The sequence below is a fragment of the Mycteria americana genome, chromosome 3, assembly GCF_035582795.1.
Source record: "Mycteria americana isolate JAX WOST 10 ecotype Jacksonville Zoo and Gardens chromosome 3, USCA_MyAme_1.0, whole genome shotgun sequence".
In the NCBI taxonomy this organism is placed as follows: Eukaryota; Metazoa; Chordata; class Aves; order Ciconiiformes; family Ciconiidae; genus Mycteria; species Mycteria americana.
Window position 1 is genome coordinate 2205049 of NC_134367.1, and position 19141 is coordinate 2224189.

The 19141-nt window shown below is 42.1% G+C and overlaps 1 protein-coding gene across 1 annotated transcript in view; it reads right to left on the minus strand.

The window, feature by feature from the left end:
* The window catches only part of ELP3 (elongator acetyltransferase complex subunit 3), a 92866-nt gene that overhangs the window by 32200 nt on the left and 41525 nt on the right, over positions 1-19141 (minus strand). The window contains exons 10-11 of the mRNA XM_075497652.1: positions 8048-8241; positions 2747-2837 (exon numbers count right to left, since the gene is read on the minus strand). Coding sequence (XP_075353767.1) covers positions 2747-2837; positions 8048-8241 — 285 coding nt within the window. The remainder of the gene's footprint in view (positions 1-2746; positions 2838-8047; positions 8242-19141) is intronic.

Here is a 19141-nt window from a genome sequence, read left to right on the forward strand (position 1 = left end):
GCTCCAAGCTCCGAGCTTGAGAGACGGGTTATAGCTTGCATCAACTTTTGTGCTTCTCAGCAAAGTCAATGCAAGTTGAGTCATTTGGCACCCATTCACGTAAGCAAACAGTTGTGATAGTACAAGCACTCCTGCTGCGGAAGACTATGTGCATTCATGTCTTAGCGGGTTTATTGGAAAGTCCAATGCTAAGCTTAACCCAATTTTTGTCAGTGAAGTGCAGCCATAATACTTTTGCCCAAAGCAGCTGAGTTGCAAATGCTCGTTTCATTCCACTAGCGCTGCTGTACTTGGAGGGAAGGAAGACAACCTCCACCAATGGGCTAAAATTGCTCTAACAGCAACAACACCTACCCGCTCATGTATTTCCAAAAGCCAGATATTTAGACAGGGAAAGAATGTGTGAAAATCCAATTCACACAGAAACTCAGAGTACCCAGAACAAGCACAGCTCTATCTCATGCCCTGTCCTCTGCTGAATGCTTTTAAATTCCATTATCGATATAAAGCAACAAGCTCCCAAATAGCAGAAAAAAGTGGGGGTTTGTGTTTGTTTTTTGGAGCGGGCTATGGTAAAACTGGGATTCACTGACATACCAGGATTCTAGAGTAGACAAACTCTTCTCTGCTTTACAATTTCCCAGCTACTCAAACAGCACAGCAAAAGGCAGAGGAATATCCACTCTTCCTTGAGAACCCCAGAACTGAGGAAAGACAACGTATTCTGGGATGCTGCTTTAAAATTCTGTGTCCCAACCACATATCTCCACTTGCACTCAGTGGCTGGCAATCACGAAGGCCGGCATGTGGTCCCTCCAACAAGGCTCCTCAAGAATAATTTCCTTGCAACAACCACAGACACAAGTTGCAGTGTTGGCATGACTGATCCCCATCCCTCAAATGCACTCCTCACCAAGCCATTCCCCAAAGACAGATGCCAGGACTGCCAGAGCTGGTGAGCTGGCTGATCTTTACTGTTGAGCCTGCAAATACATACGATTCCTACAAGTCCCTTCCTTGCCTTGGCCTCTTCCAAGCTAAGAGACAAGAGGACAAAAGCATATTTATAGTTTTCTCCTATGACACAAGAAAAACACAACAGTACCTTACATTTCCAGCTATATTGCAGCAGACTGTTTGGTTCCTCATTCCACTAGCTGCAGTGTTTCTGCTTCACTAAATTAAAATCTATAATCATCTGCACAGCAGAGATATTTACAGATTTAGTTCTTCTAAACGCGATGACTGCCAGCCTGACACGCCCTTTAATGGTTCAGCTCAGCCCTGGCTCCCATGGATCAGCTATCCCTGCTCCTCCAGCTGGTCTTGATCAGGTTCAGATCAAACAATGTGGTTTTAGTATCAAACCCAGGGAAGAGTTCACTGGTAGCCCTAAAGAGCTCAATTGAAAAGGCTTAGCTGCACCACGGAGGTTGTCTCCCCTACCTGGTTTTGAAGGGAAAAGTCAGCAGGAGGGATGGAAGCTTCTGTGGCTGGCAAAGCTGTCTGCCAAATCCTGGCTTGCTACTGGAGAGAGACTGGGAGGAATGATTTAAGGAGAAAGTCCAGGGAGATTTAGGAGAATCAGCTTAGGAGAGATTAAGTGGTATGGAAAGCCCAGCTGGAAGGAAGGCAGTCTGGAGTTTATTTTCTGATCTTTTGCACTGCAACCGCAAGATCCAAGTGAGATGGCAAAGGCAGTATGAAGCCAGATGTAGCCCAGAGAACTATCCATGTTAAATACCAACAATAGAGGTCAGCAGCACAAGCGGATGCGGGGCTACAGGCACGCACGCAGTAGCTGAAGATTTACTATTGCTGGATGCAGGAATGCCTTAAAACCTCTTTAAGAAAAGGTGAGCTAGAAAGAGGGAGCGCTAAATCACAATACAGACGCATGGAACAGTTGTGGTGAGGATCTGCCCCTGCCTGAACACCAAGACACCAAAGCAACTAAAGCCCTTTGGAATGGTCTCAAGGAGCACGAGGTTTGTGTGATGTTTTGTCTAGGAAGTCGGACATCCCAAGAAAGGCAGAACTTGCGCATAACTTTACTGGAGGATCTGCAAATTGCGGCTGATAACTGGGTTTCGGAGGGAGGTTCAAACAGTGAGCAGACCAGGAGGGGCACTGGGAATGCCGACTGCCACAGCAACCTTCCGAGAAAAATCAAGACTTGGTATACGTACCTCCTTCTGACTTCAAATATAAACGCAATTCCTCCCTCCCCCTCCTTCTCTCCATCCCCGCTCATATTTTTATTTGACCTTAGAAGTATCAAGCATATCAAGTCTCATTTGTGCTGAAATCTCTCTTGCAAGATTTCTCTGGCCTCAGACTAAGAGCTTTTCTTCTAATTTTTCAGTCAAGTAAGTGCATGCATGGGAAAAACAAAGGAAGGAGAATTTCTAATGGCATAAATTAAAAAGAAACCTTCCTCCCTTCTCTCTGATTTAAGGGTTTCATTCTGCTAACACATGGAATATCACAAACCAGTTACCAAGTACCTTCAGGAAGGAGGTGAAAGTGCTAAACTAAAACTCAAACCAAACAAAACCAGCTTTTCAGAAGTATCATCAAGGTGCTTTTTAGTCATTAAAATTTTTTTGAAAGACCTTTGTACATCGTTTTAGCTCAGCAGTAAACCTGGCTCCCATCATGTCTTCTGGTCGTTACTTTCCTCTCTGCTACTTTGTGTGAAGTCATCAAGCAGCTTGCCCTCAATACCAATTGACAAATATTTTACCTGTGTCCCAAGATCTTTCATCCTGGCCAAGGCAAGTTCTCTCAGGTTCCCGTGCTCCACTCCAGAGCTGACTAGTGGCATTGGGATATCTCTGCATGTAAGAGGAAAAACAAAAACATCAAACAACTGCATTAGCAGACAATACACCATAAAGCACCATTACGGTCACCTAAGCCAAGATCCCAAATAGCAGACCACAGAACTTATCTGAATTAACTTTGTTTCAAGTCTTTGGTTGAACAAGAACTAACCCAGGCAAAACACAACTAAAAGCAGGAGAAAAATGAAGGGAAAAAGCTACAGATTTTATTTTAGTAAAAAGACTGAAGACAAAAGTAGGCTTGTACAATCCTGAGAAACAGGTCATAATTTTGCTCTCAGTTCTTCACTTGGAAGTCTGGAAAAAAAAAGGATCATCCAGCTGAGCCTGTGCCTCGCCTAGGACCCCAGGTCAGATGTTCTTCATGGTATCTGTTGCTGGAGACCAGCAATTGGGAACCAGACCACGTCTTTCTGCAGTCTCCAAGTTGAATGTCCATCAGGGAAAATTCATCAGAATTACAACATTTTTATATTGGGATGCTAGCCCCTTAAAAGTGAAAAAGTTCTGTTTAGCAAATGATTTGCAGCAAAGCCCAGCCAGAAAGTCTAGGGCCTTCCTATGGGAATGTAAATTATGAGTCTGCAAATGGCAGAACCCCTTCCTTCAGTTCTCCAAGTGAGGTACTAAAATGAAATTCGAATGCAAGACCAGGTTTGGCCTCTCCGTTGCCTTCCAGGGCAGTTTTTCCCACTAGACGTTAGGAAGGCAGGATATCATCCCTTAGGGAAAGGAGGATTTATGCATCCAGATCAAGCTGAAAAAGAAACGTGGATTATTGGCACATCCCACTCCACGCTCACCTTCTATCGAATGCTGTACTATACAGTGATCTCAAATGCTTCTGCCTCCCTGCCCCAACTCCACCCTGGCAGCTCTGATAACACACCACCCAAGTGTACTACTGTGTAATCCAAACCCCCTCAGATCTTCTACAGGGAAATAAGGACTACACAAGTATGAAAGACACTCAGTAAATTGTACAACAGGTTGGTCTCAAAACGGGGCTCAAACATCCCTTGGTAAGTATTCCTCCTTTTTCTTTATCTATGCAAGCATTCAGCAGAGTAAAGAACAGAGTATTACAAAAAAACATACAGAGAATGGGACGGTTCAGGGAATTGGTAACGTAATTAGCTTAATCCATCTTGGTTCAGTAGTGATTGAAAGTCATCACCATCTAGCAGCTGTCTGATGACCTCCGTAAAATGTATTAATTGATCTATTCAGCTCCTTAAGGACTTGCATTCACATCATGGCCCCCATTAACAATTACTATTTTTGGCAGTAGCTGTATAAAAGATAACGGTCTTCAAGGGTCCTAAAGACCTGATTCTTGTGCTGCTTCAGCCTCGTAGAAGTCCGAGACACTGGCGAGGGGGGCAGGAAAAGGAGTTTTCCTTTACTGATAAGAATGAAAACGAGGGCTTCAGACTCCAGGATTCTCTTCCCGTTTCAGCATCGCACTCCAATTTCGGTACAACTTTCTACAGCATAACGGGGGACCCGTGTTTTACTTTCCTCCCCTGTTTTCCCTGCTCTTTTTTCTATAAAGCCAAAGCGTCTATGAAAAATTCCTCGCCTCTTACATTCGCATGCCAAGAAGTTGAGGCAAAATACAATTAGCTAACCAGTTCATTTATTCAGTGGATTTCTTTGAGTAAATAAGAGACCGCAGAGCCAACACAACATACTTCAAAGAGCTTCAATTAGAGGAAATGAGCACTTCACATTGTGACTAAAGGACACACTAGAGAACGGCATTTTCATCAGGGTATGTTAGATCTACAGTGATAATCTAACTAAACGCCTTTCTTCTAATTATGGAACAACTCCAAAAAGTCAGGCTGTATGTATTTTCCCTACAGGGACACAGATAAAACATCCTGAAATCTTCCAGTACCCGGTCTTTAGCTAAATCCAGAGTCAGCTATGAAATAGTAAATAAAGTACTGCAAATAAAAGATAGATTACAACATACAGTAACTTGCGCCTCTCTCATCTGCCTACTAGGGAGCAAAGTAAATTAAAATATGAATGTGAAAAATAAGCTTTTTAAGAAAGAGAAAGCAGGAAATAGTTTTTCCATCCCCACTTCAGATTAGGGCAGACTATTTAAATAAGTACCCTGGGTGCCTCATGAGCGTACACACTAACTGCCTGTTTTGAATAGCCACAAGACAGCATTGTACCAGTGATTTTAGGACTTGTTAAAATGCTAAACAAATTCAGGGATACGGGGGATTAAATCCTGACCTTATTAAAGTTAATGTGCAATTTGCCAGAAGCTTCAACAAGACCTGTTTAATCTTCTATTTTTCAAACATTTTGCATTACTTAGGACACTTGTGAAGCAGCTGATTGAAGCACACAGTGAAAGTCTAAAGACCTCGAGTCTGCTCTCAGCTCTGACTTACTATATGATCTCTGTTGAGGAAGGTATTTTATTTCTTCATACCTACATCTCCCCATCAGTACAGTGAAAATAACAATCATATAAAACACCGAGATCCACGAAAGGAAAAGTCTCAAGGTGCGCGGCACTACTCCTGTCATTTCACACCTTCTCACACACCAAAGCACTTCGGTGATAATGATGTTCACAAACATTCAGGATAAATACAGTATTAAGCATCTCTGACAGTTACAAAACACCCTGGAAGATATATTCTCCTCTAACCAGTCATTAGCAACAGCATCTCATTTTCTTTTTTTTTTTTAAACACATTTAACCTGGTTTCCTGAAGCAGAAAGACTTCTACAGTGTTTTGTCAGTACCACCTCTCCCATACTCGCCCGACTCCTTAAACTGATTATTTTGAGCATGTGAGGGACTACAAAAACATTGAGTCGCTTATGTTTCCTCAAAACCTGGTACTAGGGTCCTAAAGAACAAAGATCCTAAAGAGTGGTCCTAATAAGGAAGGGCATAGATAGCTCAGTCTTTTGCTAGAAAACCCGAATGCACGTACCAAACGGCCAGTCAATATGCAGATTGCTCGGGACAAGCTGCCATCGGGGGCACAAGCTGAATCAGAAAGAATTGTGGAAACAGAGCCTGAAACATAAAACGTGAAGGATGGAGGACTTGTGGCAGCAGGCTGGAGGGAGATGGAAGGGGCCTGGGGCAGCAATGGAGAATGGGGAAAAGTCGCTATCTTCAGTGAAGCAGAGTTGGGAACAGGCCACAAATGTTTTTAGAAATCTGGCTTTGTTCATTACTCTGTTACAGAGTCACACAATGGCCCTGAAAGCAATTTAGATCAAAGTAATAGCTTTTGGACTTTGCACTGGAGATGTAAAAATCTGTAATCACCACGAACAAGTTTCAGATAACATGAGCCAGTCAGTAAGAAAACAGCTATTCCACGGGAACATAATAACTGACAACCAGATGACAGCTGGATGGAGGCTGCTGCTGTTGACAGAAGAAACCGTAGTCAAGCTCAGGCAAATCAGCACACCAAGCAAAGACTTTTCGAGGCCTGTGTTCCTTAGGAGAAGACCTGCTAAGCTGCAAACTCATGTCATCCCCTAAGAATAAACCTGTTCATTTTAGATACGATGCTATGGTGACAGCATCATGAACAAATGGGCCATTGCATCTATAATAGTAGAACTGATGAGGAAGAAGGAGATGTACAGGGAGAAAAGACAGGAATTTTGCCTTTAATAATGCTCCTGTAAGTGATGTGAAAAGCCTGGGGGAATATCGAGTAGATACTTCTTCTCATTATCACATCCTCCTCCTCAGAGTTCAGCTACAGCCACCAGTTTCTCACAGTAACAAAGATCTGAAGAAAGGATCTCTTGGTGGCTGAATCTGCATCTCAATTACTACAGACTGCTGGATCACAATCACATTCATAAGTCTAATCAATCTTCACCATGTTCATGTTTAGCTTCTCTTCTTCTTTGGTAACTTTGGAAAACTACTCCAGAATCTCAGTCCTGACCAAAAATTCCCAGCTTCCTGCCTCGTTTTATGCAAGCCTACTTTTTATTTTCTTGTTCTCTGCCCACATCAATGTTCCTATTTCTTAATAGGTTATTTTCCTTCTCTCATAGATTTGCAGAGGTCATTTATGTCCACATCTATCCGTCAAACAAAAGACTGATGGTCCTCTGCACATCCTTCCACACTTTATTTTCTTGAAGATGGAGATTATTCCAGACAAGGTCTTACCAAAGCCTTGTCTGGCTGCTGCATTAATACTTTCATCTCTAAGAAGAGTTATCCTGAAAAAAAATCTTTTTCACAGCTGCATTCACCAGTGGCTTATTCATATTACAGACCAAGACATTAAGAACTTTTCCTCTTCTGCTGTTTTCACATGGTGACCCTGAGTCCATACTTTCTTTGTCAAAGCCACCCAGTGTTTCTTGCCTTCAGCCACTTTCTTCTCTACCATGTTTCTCTGCTTTTCCCCGTTCTGTCATATTTCTGATAGGGCACGAAGTCAAATGCCTTGGAGAAGTCCAGGCAGGTGAGGTCTAATGCACAAGGGTTTCTCATTCTGCACGCTCTTGGAGAGCTAGGCATTGGCACTGTTTCCAGCTCACGTAGCTGGAAGCCAACTGAGTATTGTCTGCACATGCAAAAATAGGCAAGTATGCTATCGCCTCCCTTCCTAGTATCAGACAGATGTAGGAGATAACAGAAGAAAAATAATCCAGGGAAGACCCCACACTGAAAATACAGTGGTAAATGGAAGTATTATCTATCGTCCTGGGAGGTGAGTGCCGGAAATAACGACACTACCATAATACATTTATGAAAAGCCTGCAATACCCAAGGGGAAAGAAAAGAAGTCTCTACGGCCAAAAAAATGACACACCTCGCAGCTCCTGCAATAAATATAGGAAACTTCACCCACAGTCAAGAGGCAATTATCCATCAATAGCATTAACGTACTTTGTGTGCCACATCCTATGCTCTTGCCTGACTGGCAACAAAAGCGGGGACTCCAGAAATCTTGAAGTTTCTGGGTGCATTAGAGAGGCAGTTCAATTTAAATAGCTTCTCATTCTACTTGGCCTTTCCCATCCTGAATAGATAGGAAGCCGTTTTAAAAATCTTTAGTGCATTAATGATTAAGGCTGAAAAATAACAAAAGGCTCAGTCAGATCTTGCTGTAATTAAAATAAGAATCCCTCCAAGTGCAATAAATCATGATACAAGGCCCACCACAGAAAATTACCTCTGAACACGGTACACGCGTGTCCACGGTGGGACAAGGGCCAGGATTCTGGCCACCAGATCCACAAGAGTGCTGGGGGGGTAGCTCTTGTATCTTCCAGTCTTCCAGAGCTCGTACAGACCAGTGCCACGGATCACTAGTGTTGGATAGAGCTTCATGCCGTCTGGGCGAAAAGCAGGATTCTCAAAAAACTCCTGCAAAAGTAGAACAAAAAAATGCAAGTCAGGGCAAAACAAACTACATTTCCCGGGGCTTTAGTGCCCCAACAAAACTACTTTCAAGACAGATTTTGTAAAAGACAATTGTAAGTACAGTTTAAGAATTACTGGCTTACATTGAGTTTCCAGTATTTATGAGTTTACAACATTTTTAGAAATAAAAGAGCATGTTCTAGATTTAAAGAGAAGGCCACTACAGAAAAAAAATCCATGTGACAATGCTATGAGTCAAATCTGTACATTACTTCTACCTTTCAGCATGAATTCAATAGATATTGCACCATTTATTGTAACAGACTCTGCTCAGAATTAGAACAATAGAAATGAGCATACTTATCTTCAATCTCAGCAGACCACATTTAGAGATTAATCAATGTGTCTGGGACACATCATTTGAATAGCAATGAAGAAAAACAGATTTATTCCACAATGATCTGAACAATCCTGGAGAACGGGAGGACAAACTGTGTCTCCTGCTAACTTCTGTGACTAAATCCCAGTATAGAACTGCAAATTGAACAGCACTAGCTCGCACTACACAACAATCGCATTGGTTTTTTGCAGATTAAATTTCAATAATGACAATTAAAATAAAATCCCTTACCAAAAAAAAAAATAAAAAAAAAAAATCGAAAACCAGGCAAGGCACCCTGAACCAAGCAACCATTAAACTGACTTAAGTGATGACATGGCCCTCATTATAATAGCATCTACGGGCCAGATCTAATACTGGATTAGACTGTTGCAATCCACCGCTTGATCCATCTCCAGCACGGTATTCTCATAGTAATAAAAAAACCCACAAGCCTGTTAAGCTGAGTTAACGGCAGGCTTCTGAGGACCCACCACTTGCCGCGCTAGCTTTGGTACTCACCAGCACTTTGCTGAAGTGCTTCAACACATTCACGTGGCCCAGACCCACTCAGACATTTTGCTACGTTTCCTACTGCTGCTGTGTGTTAAACCAGCTCCTGGAGTGCTCCAGCAAGCCTCGACGCTGGAATAAAGTGCCATTAGCAGCCTGCTGGGAGCAGGACCTCCCCACCTGGGCAGCACTAAGCGGCTCTGTTGGCTCCCTGTGCTTCATGAAACCGTACTTCAACGTGATAAAAAAGCAGCAAATGGTTTGTTGCTAGCTTAAGCACACCAAAATGGATCTGCACAGACTTGAATGCATGCTAGAGCCAGCACAAGGACGGGAGGAGGTGAGGAGCAAGGTCAGAGGAACGGCAGGACCATGTCAGCCCAGGCCGTTTCTGGCAGACTCCCTGCCTAAGCCTGGGGCCAGCTCCAGCAGCCTCTGTCCTGCACGCCCGCGCTCCTGTGCAACCCTGCCTGCTGTGCAGCTACAGAGAAAAACAGACCAGAGGGCTAATCCAGCTGAAAAAAGAAACCGGTTAAAAAAATATCTTTTCCAGGCAGACCAGCCTCCTCAAACATTTATACACGTCCTCACAAACCGAGAGACAGGGACGACTGGGTCAGTTTAAGAGACAAAACAAGGTCTGGACTATGGATGAAGTCCACACTGCTGCTGCTGCTGCAAAATTAACTGTCAAATCCTGCATTCATGGTCTGATGAAGCTTCGGCCATCATCATCCCAGCAGCACTGCTGGCTTAAGGAGCAGTAAGTCCCGGATGGCCGCATAAAGAAAAAAAACAACACAAGGGGGAGGTACTGGTTTTAAATTTTGCAGGTTGTTTTAACTTGGATCAGCTCACTGACTTGAGTTACCTGCAGCTTTGCAAAATGGTTGTACCAAAAGCTGCTGCTGCTGGGAGAACCCCATCCAGGCCCAGCCTCGTTGTGCTTACCTCATCACAGGATTGCTAAACAATTTGGTTCATGCAGAAAGTGAGACCCGCGTTCTCCACCGTCAGCCTCCAGGAGGGGTATCTAACTCATTTCTCCTCAAAGAGTATCCAAGACACAAGACCAACCATCTCAGACAGGTAACACTCCTTGTACCCTATTAAGCTGCGCTATCTGTAAAGTAAATGGTTTACAAGGAATTGGCCAAAAGCAGATAAAGACAGATGACTCTGAACCGCGGTGTCAAGGTGCTCACTCTGGAGTGTGCGTAGATATAAGGTTGGTCTCCTCCTTTCCTCAGCTCTGTTTATGCACTCTACAAACATTCCTGTTCATCACGAATCTCACATGGCCACCATGAGATTAAAAAAACACACTTATCTTGCTAGCTCTGTGCAATAATAAAATCATCATCACCACCTCTGAGGATAGGTCATAAATGACTTATTCGGAGACACTTTGGGCTGGTTTGTGCTGCAGCTCCACAGGCAGCAGATGTGATGGCTCCCTGCCCTGCCCACACTTCCAGCCATGCTGTCCTGCTCCCCACCTCGTGCCAGAGCTCTGATTCCTGACGGACCCTCGACCAGGATGACTCACCTCACTGATGCAGGAGAACCCAACATGCATTTTGAGGAGAGCGCTTTTCTTTTGTTTCGGTGTTGGGCTGGGCTCTGGAGCGGTCTATTGAGCACCACTGATGAATCACAGAATATCTCAAGTTGGAAAGGACCCATAAGGATCATCGAGTCCAACTCCCAGTAAGTGAGAAAGATCAGAAACAGAATCTGCACCCCTGTGACAGCAGGGAACCATTATGTCTGCTTAATGCATCTCTTGGAAGCGTGTGTTCTCCCCTCTGCCCCAAGGGTTCAGCTTGACTTTACAGGTCAGTACGGTCGCTGGCGGCTGTCAGAGAAGGCAGACATGCTCTGCCCTTGGCTGACCACTCTTACCACTTCTTCTGTGCTGGCCCTAGCGTGCATCTGATGCTTTAGATGCAAAGAGGGGGAAAAAAATCAAATCACTGGACTCATTTTCAAAGCAGCCAGCTGAAGCAGGTGTGTAATCCAAAGTCATATAGCATATGAGGTAGTGTAGGGTCAGAAAAATAATTCAGAATCCTGTTGTCCTGGAACAACCCAAAAGGACAGACTTCCATCTTTTGTGGGTGGTTAGAGGTGCTCTAACGTAAAACAAAGCAACCGTGAAAGAAGGAATAAGAAAATTGTGTAAGAGGTGATTGTTGTAACAAGAGGAGCTCTATGGCCAAGCGGCACTGAAGAAGAAAAAGACATTAAGCTAAGAAAGCAATGATGCTTCCACAGGGAGATATAGGAAGGTAAATAAACCACTCCAGCAAGGAAAAAAGGCTTCCAGTAAGGTTATGTATTAATATTCACAATGATACCGAACTGAATGCAAAAGCATGTGTGATTCACCAGTCAGAATATTTAAACATTCACTGATTTACATTGCAGATTAAAGGCAAAGGCATCAACACAGGACTAAGGTTAAAGCCATCCAGCGGTCAAAAGCAAGGTCAAAAGTTAAGGTTTCTAATCACATTGTGAATTTTGCCGCTTCATACACATGGCATATTTTACGTCAATATATTAAGTTAGCTGATAATGCTACTTCGTATTTCAGTCATGCTGGCATTAAAAAAAGCAACAGATTTTCATATTTATTTCTTAACATGTTTCTCAAAATATTCCTCAAGTTTATTTCAAAAGTAATTAATTTCAAACAATACAACTAAGCAGCATCTCCCTTTTGTCCTGAACCCCTTTTTCCAGCAGTAAACTTTAAATAGTTTCTGTAAATCCCAATATTTAAAGGCTTAACCTTTTCCCATTTACAAACAGTTTTGATTAAGTCTCTCAGGAAACAAAGGAACTATAAAATGCCAACACATGCCAAGCCTTAGTAGGAATTGTAGCCTTTTCTTTTTTTAATTAGACACCTTAAAAGGTGTCTTCAACTGATAAAAATGTTCGGAACAGTTTACTGCCAAAACAAATTCAATCCCTAAAACAACATTTGTTCCAGAGACCACCATCCAAAGCATCACGGGAGTCAACAGGAGGCTTTCCATCAGCTCAAGCAAGCACTCAATGAGGGCTTAAATCCACATCTGCTAATGCACTGTGAAGTTAGAGGTTAAAGATGACTAGAGAGAAAGGCTCCTTACGTATTTCCAGTCTTTTTGAATCACTTGAGGATGCGGCGTAGTGCTCTCGCATGCATGAATATTCCAAATGGAAGCACATACAACTTCAAAGCTACTAAACCAATTTTCTTTGAACTTGAAGTTTTCTCCCCTCTAGCTAAAGACTGTAAGCCAACTAGCATTTAACACATCTCATATAACAAAGATGGACGCTAGAGTAAAATTTAAAATTTGTGTGTGTGGAGGATGGACAGGATGTGAGAAATTATTGTAGTGGTTTAATTGTAATTAAAAAAAAAAGTCAATTCACATCAGGTGAAACTTAAATGATCTGGAGGGTCATAAACATGGACCTTTTCATACCTTAAAATAACATTTCTCATAACCTTGCCCAATTTATGTGGTATTAGAGAAAAGTTGAGTACTTTTCTCTATTGACATTGAGGTGCTGGAGCGTGTCCAGAGAAGGGCAACGGAGCTGGGGAAGGGTCTGGAGCACAAGGCTGATGGGGAGCGGCTGAGGGACCTGGGGTTGTTGAGCCTGGAGAAAAGGAGGCTGAGGGGAGACCTCATCGCTCTCTACAGCTACCTGAAAGGAGGGTGTAGTGAGGTGGGCATCAGTCTCTTCTCCCAGCTAACAAGCCATAGGACAAGAGGAAATGGTCTCAAGTTGCACCAGGGGAGGTTTAGAGTGGATATTAGGAAAACCGTCTTCACCGAAAGGGTTGTCCAGCACTGGAACAGGCTGCCCAGGGAAGTGGTGGAGTCACCATCCCTGGGGGTATTTAAAAGCCGTGTAGACGTGGTGCTTAGGGACATGGTTTAGTGGTGGGCTTGGCAGTGTTAGGTTAATGGTTGGACTCGATGATCTTAAGGGTCTTTTCCAAGCTAAATGATTCTATGATTCTACTTTTTCACATAAATAATATAATGAGTAACCAGAGAATCCTGGAATTCACAATTTTTTTTGCTTCACCTGAGCCCCATTAAACATACTTTACTTGTAGGAACAGCTGCTCTGTGAATTACAAACAATGAATCTTAATAAGATCCCATCAACACACATTCAGTCTACAAGGTTATACAAGTTAGCTGCTAACATGTTTTATGAGAACAGTAATTGATTTTAGTAGCATATGCCTCTGTTGTAGAAGTTCCCTGTTATTAAAGCTAATGGCATCTATAGGATCCATTCATCTACCACCTCATAAACTCACTGCCACTATGAATACTCAGGGTCCAATGGGTGTAAAATCAGTCGTTTAGATGCCAAGAAGCCACTGATTTTTCCATCAAGGCAGATGTATCACCGTGCATGATGGAATCCCTTTTGTCCAACTCCCATCAATTGCTGTGAGTCTTAAAAATCGCACGACATTGTAATTACCGTCCAAGAAGACAGACATTAATTGAAAACCAAAAGTCAACATAACACCATGTGAATCAAAAAAAGATCAGAATATAAGAGGAGACGGAATCGGGAGATGAAGTCCTGAACTCAAATATTTCACTTTCATGTGCGTTTGCAGTAACCTTTTTAAAGAGAAAACCCATTAGTCACCCACGTATCTGTTCAGAGTTGCAACAGAAAGGTCAAATGATTTGGGATCATAATGAGACCACACAGTGGTTTGGTCCCATTTTCAAGTTCAGTAACACCACAACTCAGCCAATATTAAAAGATTGTACCTTGCAGTTTTAATCTGATTCTACTGACCACTTGAAGTACAGAACAAATTAGAAACATGTTTTGAAGACACTCAAAAGCTGCAGTTCTCCCCCTCACTCCAAAAAGAAAAAAAAAATAAATTTATGGGATTCCACTTCATCTTTTTACAGATCAAAGATTCAGTTGCCATCTTTAATCTTCTTGCTCTCAAGATGTTCAACTGTTTGAGGAGATATCAGTTATAGGATAAGCGCAGCAATTTTTAAAAGCGATTTACTAAAATGTCAGCATTTGTTACAAATAAAGGTCACCAAAACCTATTTTTTAATGACTGTCCACTAGCAATCAGATGCCACTCAACCTGATTCTTGAATTGGTTCCTTTACTACAGTCCCTGCATTAAACAGATGATTAAATTCATGTCCGACTACATTAAGATGAACATTATCTTAACTCTCCATATTACAGCATTCCTTATCTCCATCAGCTGTATTATTTATAACTATGAATAGTGGTAGTACTTGAAAGCTACTGTGTTGAATGACACTTCCAACTCTACAGGGAACGAACAATCACTTAGTAGTTTAATTATATGCATTAATAGAAGCTCGTGGCTCAAAAATGTGGCTCCGTTTTAATTCGAAATTTGCATTTTCCCCTCTTTCTTGTAAATGCTAGTCTAATTAAAATGTAACAATAGGATCTGCATTCACTGATGCTGACAATGGCCTACTGACCGAGAAGTATAGACTAAATTGTGCCTTTTTACTTGCCTTTTGGAGCAGCCTGAGAACACGCACATCATCAAGCACCAGTCGTCACCCGGAAAGCAGGGAAATGCGGTGCCAACAGCAAGCTGAGAGGTGGTCATTTTAAAGTCACTGAACATCAATATCTTGCAGTTATGTGACCTTAGACTTCCTATTCAGTTACCAGAAGATAGCAAGATACAACTTGTTAGCTGCTCTGAACACCATCTGTTTGCAGACTCTGCCTCATGATAAATGAGATGGGTTTAGATCAAGTTTACCACTCAGTGAGAGAACGGTGAAAAATAGTATTTACTGTGACGCACGTTATGAGTGCATATATGTTACACAGGGCAATCGTATACACACTGTGTGCAAAACCAGCAGAGCACAGGTGAACATGAATAAAATGCGGACCGTTCAGTGATGATAAGGCAGATGAGCCCTCTACAAAAGGGAAGCAAACTCTCTAGCATTTCACCTGCGGCAAGCTGGAGCTTGTTGTTCTGCCGACTGCGTGCACACCCATTCTTCAAGGTAGCTTTACCTGACACTTAGTTTAAATACATAGAATTAAAATACAATTGAAACATTTTTCTAATATAACCTGGGGAATTTCCAAAGTTGCCTTGGGTTTATGTAGAGACACTATGTTGAAATTACTTGTGCCAAATACACCACTGTTTCTGAGGTCCATCAGGTGTTATCTGTCCTCAAAGAGCAAGGCTGTCTGTCTATTCAAATGTTCTTTGGGGGAGCGAGTTTACAGTGCGACTCGTAAATCCTCTTGCTGAATCAGTGATGTCTGATGCAAACACAGTATAACACGGCAACATTTTTAATTAGGCTCCTCTGAAATGCCTATGTTACTCTATATATGCTGTCGTGAATCTATAAAATTGATTCCATGGTGGACTTAAAGCAGAAATAAATCAAGTTACTTCTGCTTAATGTCTGTACTCATGACAAAATCTCCTATAGATGTGACCATGGGGCAAAAAGTTTCTAAAGCAGATGATCCAAATTTCCAGCTCTCCTGAGAGCACCTGTAAAGCATTCTGCAATCACGGGGGGAAAGACCATTTTCCAGTTAATTGTTATAACCTTCCTTACTATTGACAGCTATGAAATAAGATCCTTTCAGTTCCTGACACATTCAAGCTGTGAAATTTCACCACATAGTATATAAATATGATTATGGAAACTACTATGCCAAGAAAACAGTGCCATAAACTCCAACATTTCTGCCATAAGAGGGTCAGTTCTATGACAATGACCAGCATCTATTTTTAAGCCCGTCTGCCTGCAAATTTCTTCAACACTAGCATATATTAGTGTATAGAAAAACAGCACATCAGAGACTGTAGCACGGTAATGCATGGTAGGTGAAACAGAAAAGTTTGTTTCATATTAATTTTGCATATTCATTTTGCTAGTCTCTAAATTCCTAAAGGAAGAGGCTCAAAACACTGAAGAAGTTCATCAGCACCACATCACCGAAGACCTTGACGTGTCTTACTGAACTCTTAGCATCGCACATGTTAACAAAAACATATGGTTTTGGTTGTTACTTAATGGAATAATCTATATGCTTACTTTAAGATGTTCTATAATGCCTCATGTGTAGACTTTGAATGTCAAATAAGAAGAGTGGATTTGGCTGCTAGCGTCCAGAGTGACCAGTGTAAAGGACCTTGTAATTCACCCCTCAAGGTGCAGAAAGCTGTTGTGCCTCCTCCCTTCCCCAACAGCCTCAAAACCCCAAATCCACATGCCAAAGGGAACTTTTCCAGAAGCGTCTATCACAAGTGAATCCTCACAATCTTCAGCTTCAGTAAGAACACATAATCACATTAAACCCAGGAACAAACTACTCTCAGGGTGCAAAGCAACATTTACGGTGGAGACAAACTAATTTACAGGAGCATTTAGTCCACAGATGTAAAGCTGTCTTCAGCAAGTTATTTACCGAGATGATGCACCTCAGCGTCATAAACACCCTAATTCTCTGCATGGTATAGGAAAGTGCTGCTGCCAGACGAGGAGGGAACATGCCTGCCTCCCATCTCCCATCCCATTTCTCCCACGTCTCTTTTTACCCCTGGGCTGGCAGGATCTACAGGTTGCCTCCCATCTAACACTCCGCTGGATAGTTGCTCTCTCCAAGTTTGCACAGAACTTACCACAGTTCCTAGTCTGTGACAGTCCCCGGCACTGCTATGATACAACTCAATAATAAGAAGAGACATTTAACATTTGGAAGAGGCCTTAGGCATCAGCAGCATGACCTTGGAGCGTGGTTTTGACTCCTGAACACAGTATCTATCCGAACACCAAGACAAATCTCTCCAGATTGTGCTCACTGCACCGAGCAGTCCCATCTGCTTAGTCTTGCAGGTGCTCCAAGTGAGTCTCCATTTATTACGCAGTTTTGGAGGAACCCATGAGAATACCTCAATCAATTTGCTGTGAAGTTTCACCTTCACTTTTACCAAGCACAGAACTCTGGTCTTTATGTTTCTGGAAGGGTCAGCTTTCCCCTAAGGCTAAGTACAGGAAATATAGCATTTTTCATTGTCTTAAGTACACAAGTTTTGCAACACAGATCGCCGTACAGCATGTCTTCTACCCTAAAAAACATTGAGACCAGCAACTCTATAATGTTTTTGATAATCTAATCCTCCTTCATCAGACCTCTCCTTTCCGTAAGGGGCATCAGTACCACTATGTGCTCTCTCCCACACCACTCAGCCCTGCAAAAGCTTCTCTCATTTATGTTCACAGCAAAACCATTATGCTTTTCCAGTATGCTTTTTTTATTAAAAAAAAAAAAAAAAAAAAAACCAAACCAAAAACCCACACAAACCCAACAACTAAGTCCTCAAAAATTTAATTTGGACATCATGGCTTATCACTCTGATGACAAGCATTCAGCTTCTGCTGACGATTTGTGCTAAAATACATTTTTTACTGAACGATGCTCTGTTTGCCTAAATGCCTGGCAAATTTGCACTCTCTATCAAAGACACATCCCTTTATTCCTGCGCTCCTTTCCATTTGGCTGTACGTTCCCAGCCATATGCTCATTATTGACTTGAGCAGCGAGGGGCCTTAGTGAAAGAGGCCCAGAAAACAACTTCTGAATGCTGGCGTGAAAAACCACCACTTGAAAAGACAGAGCGACTGTATGGGCCTACGCAACCCACAGTTGTCAGGGGACTGTTAACTGCAGCAATGATCTTTTAGTTCAGGTAGAAAAAGGGTCTCAACTTTATATTTAACAGAAGCTTTTTCTGAATGGGGGGCTATTTTAAAGGTAGCGTTTGTTTTTATCGTAACTTTTACGGCTGGCATGCTGGAGGAAAATGTGTGTGCGGACAAAATACTAATTGAGGAATACAAAGGAAGCAATCCAAGAGCTATAATAAATGCAGTTTTTCCACACAGCCATACAATTTATCACGTCCATGCTAACAGTATAGCAATATGTACCGTTTCTATGCAGTACAATGCAACGTAGCAAAGATCATGCTGCTACTGAAACCCCCTCCCTTTGGATTTTCTGGTTCAAACTGTGACACCCTATCCACATTATGCACGGAGCCCCAAATGATGCGGAAGGGACCAGTTTTACCTGTACTATTCAACTGATTCAGCTATGCTGTTTCCGCACATTGTCACACCGAGGGCTGCAGCTTTAACTTCTACTTCTTTCCTATGTTGCACATATCCAGAGAGAAGTCTGACCTGCTGTATAGGAAACATACCCAGAGCCGCTGCAAACACACCCAGCGAGCAAATAAAAGTTATTTCCACGCAGACGCTGGAGAGAGAGAGAGAAGCTTTGTGCACACAATTCGCCCATCTGCAGAAGTGGACACACACTGGGCTTTATCTAGATACTTTATCCGCCGAAATATGAGCGCAATTATCTGTGAAAATAGTTTCTAAAAATAGCCTGTTCCTTACTACCATGATTCCCATTAACATAAAAATTACCACAGCATTGGCCATAGTTCATGAAACTAATTGTTTCCAAAGTGAAGAGCTTTTTAGGTCTAACATCTACTAAGACTCCAAGAGAAGCTCTAGTAACTGAAGGACTGATCATTAAATACTACCTAATCTCTTTCTGTAAATGTGCCCATGGGGAAAAAAAAAAAAAAAAGACAAATTTTCAGAGGTAATGCTGGCTACCTGCCAATAGTAGTGTTTCAATGAGATGTTTAGTAGGAATTGAAAGGAAAATCATTTACCCCACTGAACATTTCAGAGCTATATTTAAAAACACAGGTAATTGTCTTCCCAAAAGAGTAAAAATCAATGTAGATCAGCAGTTTAACTGTCTTTTATTACAGTTATTAAAAGCTCCTCATAGAGGTGCAATATATTAGCTTCATTATGAATTTCACCTCCTTGATAAAAATGAGAGCCCTCAGGAAAACTATCTCCTTATTTACAGCTAAAGGCG